The 8,677-nt window shown below is 36.1% G+C and overlaps 2 protein-coding genes across 7 annotated transcripts in view; both read right to left on the reverse strand.

Moving 5' to 3' along the window:
* The window catches only part of LOC106884461 (islet cell autoantigen 1), a 65,680-nt gene extending 64,712 nt beyond the window's left edge, over positions 1-968 (reverse strand). Inside the window, exon 1 of one of the 5 annotated variants that reach the window (XM_014935861.2) lies at positions 477-968. The gene's annotated coding sequence lies outside the window, so the exon portion shown is untranslated. The remainder of the gene's footprint in view (positions 1-476) is intronic. The other 4 variants (XM_014935860.2, XM_014935862.2, XM_014935863.2 and 1 more) reach the window with 4 other exon arrangements.
* Positions 969-3,850: 2,882 nt separating this feature from the next.
* Positions 3,851-8,677, reverse strand: part of LOC106884460 (obg-like ATPase 1) — a 34,241-nt gene continuing 29,414 nt past the window's right edge. For both annotated transcript variants that reach the window (XM_014935858.2, XM_014935857.2), the window contains exon 12: positions 3,851-4,073. In XM_014935858.2, the coding sequence (XP_014791344.1) occupies positions 3,966-4,073 (108 nt within the window). In that variant the 3' untranslated portion in view covers positions 3,851-3,965. The remainder of the gene's footprint in view (positions 4,074-8,677) is intronic.

Raw genomic sequence — 8,677 nt, forward strand, 5'->3', positions numbered from 1 at the left:
TATACACTGAGTTGCTGTGTGTGTGTCTACATAGATATTATAACACATCTTCTTGACTGAAATAAAAAGAGAGACATTTTTACTAAATATTTAAACCTAAAACAATCTCAGATTTATTTTCCACGGTTTTTTTTTAGATTTCAACACAACAACAACATCTTCCCCCTAACATATTGATCAAGCCTGGCCCACCGATGATGATTAAAGGCGTCCAATTGTGACCATCTCGCCTGTTTAAAGAGTCCACTTTACCTTTTGTGTGTATTTATTCTGGACGGGTGGAGGCTCGACATAAACGTATCGTAGTTGTTGTGGCGTGCAAAAAGAGGTAATTACGAACATATGTAAGGGAGAGAGAGAGAGCTAGATATAGATAGAAGAGAGATGTCAGTTGAATTGAAATTGTGTGGAGAAAGAAGAGAGGATTGTTTTGGTGTTTGTTGAAATATATGAAGAGAAAGACATGGACAGCTTACCTAAATAGTGAGTAGAGAAAGTATTGAAGTAATCCACGGTGTCGTTTAATAATGTTTCAAGTGAAGTGAAGGCTCAAGCCAGACATTCTCTTCTGTCTCTCCACGCGTCTTCAATAAAGACGACACAAAATCATCAACTCCATCTTGAATACGGAATCAGCCGGAAACTCCCGAACACTTCCGACTCTTGTCGACTATTTCTGACTGTCAACCTGTTTCATGTCCTTCTTTCAGAGCTTTGTTTTTCTTTTCAAACGTTGTCTTTATAATTTGAAATATTAATCTCTTATAACTCTCCCAATATAAAAATCCATTGGAGACGATATGATACTATTTGTAAAATGTTTATGTATTTCGCAAAGCTTTTAGTGATTTCATGTAATTGAATAATGACAACCTAAAATTCTAACTTTGCTGCTTTGACATTTACAATTAATACAAACGGTTTCAGAGTTAATATTTTGCTTAGAATAAGTTTTCAAGTTCTGCAATCGTTTCCATAAAGGAATTATAACCTGCTAATATGTGCAAAACGTCATTAGCAAACTGTTGATATGTGTAAAACGTCATTATCAGCCTGTTGATATTGTGTTGAACGTCATTAGCAGCGTGTTAAAATGTGTAAAACGTCACAAGCCATTACTTCTATCAGATTGTTTTAATTATCGTCTGTAATTAATGATTTTGTTTCCTGTTTATTGGTGTAATTCCAACTAACTGTTAGAATTGTCATAAAAAGGTCAATATGACTCCAAGCAACCGTAAAATTCTTTGAAACAAATTATCTTCATTTACTTTGAAACTACAGCGTACCCCACAGATCCTGTACTCTGGATAGGGGAGATGCCACACTGCCCATTTACGTACATGTTGTTTGTACTGGGTGCAGCATTTCTGTAAGAGATGTAGTGTGACTACTTGATTATTTCCTGTAAGGTATTAGTGTGAAAAAAGTTAAGATGTGAGGGGTTGTTTGGTAGTTAGGGTGTGGTTGGGCTTTTAATAAAGTGTCATTGATAATTAAGAGGTTATGGCCACACAATAAAAGTAAATGTGTTTCCATTATATTAAACAGTGAATATATTATATATGTACAAAATATATTTAGATCATACTAAAGAACATTTCTCTTAGGATGTACGTAATACTTAAAGATTTACAGTATAGAAAAAAAAGAAAATGTTTTAGTTACATCTGTTATGATCATCAACATCATCACCTTTTAACATCTGTTTTCCATACTGGCATGGATTGTGCAGTTTGACAGGAGCTGACAAACTAGAGGTTTGTGCCAAGCTCAGATGTCTGCTTTGGCAAGGTTTCTACAGCTGAATACCCTTCCTAATGCCAACCATTTTAAAGGACACACAAAATGGAGCACTGGCACCTGTGAGGTTGCCAAGTAACTTTCAGGAGAGGAGCAGAATGGAAGGAAGTGATTTTGTGCCGGATAATGAGAGGTGATAGCATGATAGAGGGTCTGGCATAGCAGAGACGTGGAAACACTTGTTGGAAAAGGAAGAGGCTGGTGGTGAAGATGTGTCAGAAGAAACTGTCAAGTTACAGGGAGGTGAGTATAAGAGAAATGGTTCAGAGGAGAAGGAAGATTTGCAGAGTGTGAAGGAGAATGAAAGAATAGGGGGGGGGGAAGAGACATAGGTGGAGGCATATCAGTTGGTGGGGAAGGGGAGAGAATGTGAGAGTGGGTGCAAAAAATATGCACAGTGCCAGGTACAAAGTGATGGGTATATCAGAGTAGAAATAGGGGGTGACAAACAGAGGTAATGGGAGGGGGTGCTATTGGCAAAATGAAGGCATGTACAAGGGAAAAGAGAGGTTCAGTAGAAAATAAGGTGGTAAAGTATGATACAAAGAATGTGTGACACAAAGGAAATGGGTCCAAGGAGGGGTGAAATATATGCAGTTTCACTCTCATAATTACAGAAGCTGTTGATGCTAATTAACTGATAAACATTTACATAGATGTTCCATTTTGTCAAGGAGTAGCCATGCCTTTTATGTCAATATAATTAGGCTGTGGCCCTTTGCTGGAAATCTAAAGCAAGGTGGTTCAAATTGAGGCAGAGACTTGCTACAAAGGTATGTTGTATAAGAACTGATGCAGAAGACAAGATATGTGAAGTACAGAGTTGTGGTGACAAAAAGTTTTATGAAAATTAAATCTTGATTTTAATTCATCATCATCATCGTTTAACATCTGCTTTCCATGCTAGCATGGGTTGGATGATTTGATTGAGGACTGGTGAACCGGATGGCTACACCAAGCTCCAATCTGAACTGGCAGAGTTTCTACAGCTGGATGCCCTTCCTAATACCAACAAGCCCTTGACTTCTTGTATACATATCTGATTACATGTGGTATATATCTAATATAATTGGTTAAGAAATTAACATGAAATTTTGATGGAAGGTTTTAATTTAGATCCCTTTAAAAACAGGAAATTTGCATCATTGTCTCAGAAGGGTTCACATATCCTGTGAAGTTGGATAAAAGATACTTTAATAGCAAATCAGGTGACATGAATTTTTCTTACCAAAAATAAAATACTTTGAACAAATCATTGACAGAAATGGACACTGACCAGATACGTCAAGGAATGACACAATTAAAAATATGCCCCCTCTAACAAATATTGCAGCCTTACAAGCTTTCTTGGAACTGGCAAATTATTACCAAAATCATCTGCTAAAAACAGATATGAAAAGAATTGGTCAGAAAATTGTCAAAAGGCGTTTGACAAAATTTAAAAAAATATTTAAATCTGATTTGTCATTAGCACACTTTGGATCCTGCAGTGGAAATTGTTGTAGCTTCAGATGCCTCTGAGTACAGTATAGGAGCAATAATGCTACATAAAGATAGTAACATGAAGACGGTGGTTCATGCTTCCTGTTTTCTGATATCAGCAGAGAAGAGTTCCAGCCAAATGAAAATGATTATTTTGGCTGAAATAAAATTCCAGATTTTAACATGGTAGAAGTTTTCATCTCCAGAGTGATCATCATCTGTTATCAATCTATGGAATCCCCACCCATACTGCTAATAGGTTGTAATGCTGGGGTACGAGAGTATTAAGCTACAATTTCAACATGGAGTATATACCATCCAAGAAATCAGGTCAGGCGAAATGTCATCAATATTATTACCATATAAATATGCTTTGCTTGAATGAAGAATGTGTTGATAACATATGAATGCAATTTATACATTCCTGTACCAGCAAAGGCTTTTGAGATATTTCTTTTGCACCAAGTTCCAGATACTACACAGTGATTAGCTTGTTATTAATGTGGAACCAATGATTATATCATTCCCTAATTGTGATAGTAAAAACAAAAATAATAAATACAACTTTAAGAGAAGAATGTGTTTATTAATAAATCTTAGATTGTGTTATCACAATTTCAGTTAAGGACACCACCATTTCTTTTTAGACTGTTAAAATCATTTTTACTTGATTGACAATTCTATTTCTTTTTGCCAGTCAAACCAGCTCCAGCATTAAACTTGAAGAATATTATATCACCATCTTCAACAATATAATCTCGTCCCTTTTGTTTGTATTTTCCAGCAGCCTTCAAAAAAGAAAAAGACAGATTAATCAGAACAATATTGTAATAGTAAAAATATCAGTTAATGTTGAAGCTTACACATTGTAATAATAAAAGAGATTTTATTAAAAGGCCTTAAATAATTCAGTTGTACAAAAAAGTGGAAATAAATGAGAAATTTATGGAGAAAACAATCATTTTAAGAGAACAGAGTAATCCAGGTGTGGTTAGTAATCTATAGTTCACCTGAAAATACTATAAGTACAAATTGGAATTTCGATGATGAAACATCTGTTATATTGATTATAAGTACAGAAGACAGAGGCTTAGCTGTGTAATTAAGAAGTTTGTTTCCAAACCATGTGGTTTCCGGTTCAGTCACACTGCGTGGCACCTGTAGCAGTTGTCTTCAATAGGACTGACCAAAACCTTGGGAGTGCATTTGATAGGAAGAAACTGAAGGAAGCTGTCATGTGTGTCTATGTATGTATATTTTATATATATCCCTATAAGTTTGTTGAAGGATATATCAGAGGTAATTCTGTAAATAACCACACACTACCAGACCCTAAAAAAACAATAAATGTAATAGGGACCAAAATAAAAAAAACGGAACCACTACACTAAGAAGGATAGATATCAAACAGAACCCACAAAGCAGCAGGCAAGGGTAGAAAGAAAGGAACCAATAAACATTGATAGAAATAGTAAACAAATAGAAAGAGATAAAATGGAACACTGTAACAAACTCAATAGATTTATTAAAAGAAATGCTAACATAATAAGTGATGAAATTATTTGGTTTAGCCCAATTTTCAATTCACAAATGAAATCCAAAATAGGTGAGGAATTCTTCTCAGTGTTAGGTAGGCACTTCCCAAAACCTTCCAAATATAACACAATCATCAACAGGCATAATGTGAAATTAGCATATGCGACTTCTCACAATCTAGAATACTACATACACAAATTAAATGACACAAAACTCAACAGGATAAAACTAGAGGGGGCTTACAGAAAAGCCACAGTTAAAAACAAAATAAAGAACAATGGAATGGTTGCAAATAGGAATGATAAAAGCTCATCCATATTGGCAGTGCAATCCATACCTATGGAAAATCAGAACACTGTTGCAGGAGGAAGAACAAAGGTGAGCACCGATAATAACTCTACTGGGAAAAGATACTAAAACAGGTTACTGCAGAAGGAAAAATGAATGCAAGTTTAACAACTGCATGATAAAGAATGTGGTTTACAAATGTGAAGTGCAGACAGGTACACATAAATACATATACTACCAGAGACACCATGAAATATTGTCTGTGCAACCCTCTTATGTCATTTTCCAGAGTAAACAAAAGGCTCTCCACATCATTATCTAACCTCATCTGGAGGCTCAAACAGAATGAAGTGGAGCATATGACCAACTGGTCTATAATACAGAATGCTACACCATGCAACAGAACACAACGGGTGTGAAACTTATGCCTAGAGGAAATATGCCTGGAGATCATCACATTCAGAGAAAACATAATAGACATTCCAAAGTAATTATATCATGTAAGCATTAAAACAAGGCATCATTTCTCGAATACAAAATGAACATTTTGAAACAGAAAAACACTAGCTGTCATTAGCATCTAATGGAACAAGAGAAGAACATATAAACCAACTAAACAAAATCATTTACCTCTGTTGTATGCTATATCATTGTATAACTAAAAGTAATTAAAAGGACACTTTAAGAGAACATTGTTTGTCAACTCAGACAATGAACGTTAACAACAGAAACGTTGGACTTCCTGACTCAACTACATCTGAATTCATTGAGGAGGTACCTGCTGTGGAGAAGCTCAAGCCAATGAACTATACTACCCATCCTAACATCTGCATACACAAACATCAAAACAAGTCTGACATCACCACACACTCATCCCTCTCCTTTATCACTCTTCATCACCTTCTACACCTCCCCACCAATTACACACAGAACTGCCCACATACCCCAATCAACCTTTTCATTGGTGAAAATTGATAAACAATCTTCAGCTATACATTCATTGCTTCCAAAGTTAATGTCATACCACCTGAGGAAATGAACACATGAACTATGATCCACTCTATGTCCATGGATACTATGGACTGTACTGTAATCATCCCAGGAATATGGACTATGATCATAAGAAACATGTGATCTGTGGAAACATGTGTAGTGATGCATTAAAATATTTATAAATTCTACCCATGGATTACCATTATTATTACTATATATATATATATATATATATATATATATATATACACACACACACATCATCATCATCATCTAACACCTGTTTTCCATGCTGGCATGGGTTGGATGGTTTGACAGACGCTGGCCAACTGAAGAACTGCCCAGGCTCCATTTGTCAGTTTTGGGAAGGTTTTTACAGCTAGATGTCTTTCCTAATGCCAACCACTTTACAGAGTGTAAAAAGGTACTTTTTGTGTGGCACAAGCATGGTGTAAATATATATACACCTCCGCCAATGCCTCCTCCCCTCTTAAAAGTTTTTTTTTGTGTCTTGCAAGTACTTGGTGACCCTGTCAGTGCAGGTGCCACTTAATTGCACCTAGTCCACACTGTAAAGTGGTTGGTGTTAGGAAGGGTATCCAGCTGTAAAAACATTGCCAAAACTGACCTCACCTGTGCTTGTGCCACATAAAAGGCACTAAGTCCAGTCTGCTGAGTGTTTGGTGTTAGGAAGGGCTTCTAGCTGTAAAAATCCTACAAAACAGTTGCAAAAGTCTGATGCAGGTTTCTGCCTGGCTGGCTCCTGTCAAACTGTCCCACCCATGCCAGCATGGAAGGTGGACATTAAGTGATGATGATGAAGGCAAGACACATAAGATAGGAAAATAGTGTGATGTAACAATGAAAAGTAATTTACAATGAAAGCAAAACGAAGTAAATAGTGTATGGAAACAATGTTTGGAAAATGAGGTATGGTCCAATGAGCTAGCAGAAGCATTAGCATGCCAGGCAAAACGCTTGAGTGGTATTTTGCCTGTTCAAATGCCACCAGGGTCAACTTTGCTTTCATCCTTTCAGGGTCAATGTAATCGATTGGTCCCCTCCCCCGAAATTTCAGGCCTTGTGACTATAGTAGAAAGGATTTGATTGTTCTGGCCTTAGCATCAGTTGGTAAGAATAGAAGTCATTTGATGACACCCTTTTGTTTGTAATTGGCTCTCCTGTTGCAGGTTCAATCCAAGGAATATTGAAATAATATCCATCTTGTCCATTCTACAGAATAAGAGTTTTACTGGAGAGCATCATAAGAGGGATGAGTTTGTGAAACACATTTTAGGTTGTTATCCCAAACACGAATGAGAATATCATGATTTTCATGGGGATCACCAATCATAAGGATGGCTACTTCATTAGATGTGGGCTCATTAAAACAGCGTAAAATGTTCTTTACTATAGACACAACAAACGAAGAAACACACACACACATAGAATTGATAATATCGAAAACAGCAAACGTACACGTGCAAAGTTCAAGCAAAATGAAATGTAGTCAATATAAGTACAAAACATACTTTCTGTAGCATAGTTATGCTATAAATAGATGGAAAGTCACCAATTTAGTAAAAGTTAGTATGCCTCACCAATGTCAGAAAGTACATAAAGTCAACGTTTATGTGGAACATGTATGAAATGTTATAAAATTCACAATTGAATATCACGGCGAAGAAAGTGAAAATCCAAGAAAATTCAGAAGGCATAATTCAATTTTTCATACAAAATTAATTTATTTTACAATCTTGAAACAAACGCTGAACCAAGTGTATAAAAAGAAAGATGCTATTTTTGAACTGTATAACATTATAGGCTGTAGAATAAATACTGAGTAAACACAGTAAAAAAGGTTGTGCAACATTGTTACTCACAGCGATGAAGAATACAAGGACTGTTCAAAAAAATGTTATCTTGAAAGAGCCGCTGAGGCTTTCTACTTTGCCAAGTTTCCGAATTTGTTATAATAACCAGAATAATATTATATCTGTGAGTACTGTGAGTGGTGTTAAACCAGGCAAATCTTCCATGTTGGCAGTACTTGAAAGTGAATGCTGTTGTTGTTTGTTTGAAGTCCCGGCCACAAGTAAACTTTCAATATTGGTGCGTTTCATTGCTGGGAGGAGGGGAGTTACATACACAAACTAAGAGACACACACACACACACATACATTAATGCACACGTGAAGCCTATCTCTGTCCCTGTGTGTGTCTGTCTCTGTCTTTAGATGTGTGTGTGTGTGTCGTCACAAAAATGTGTGTATACTGACAGACACATGCACCATCACACACATATACTTGTCAGTCATCAGCCTAACACAGGCAACAAACGTGTGCACACACACACACACATATAGAAAATGTGATGCCATCGTCATTGTGGTGGTGATATGAAATGTCGTTTACGATAGGTGACTAAAAGAAAAATAATAATGTTAAATTATTGTAATGCAAATATGTGAATGAAAATATAGTTTAGTTGGTAGCCAAAAGCTTACTGAATCTTTTGATACCCCTTACATCAAAATCAGCAACTCGGTTTTGGAATGCATAAGGAACATATGCA

Source organism: Octopus bimaculoides, chromosome 3 (genome assembly GCF_001194135.2).
Source record: "Octopus bimaculoides isolate UCB-OBI-ISO-001 chromosome 3, ASM119413v2, whole genome shotgun sequence".
Taxonomy (NCBI): domain Eukaryota; kingdom Metazoa; phylum Mollusca; class Cephalopoda; order Octopoda; family Octopodidae; genus Octopus; species Octopus bimaculoides.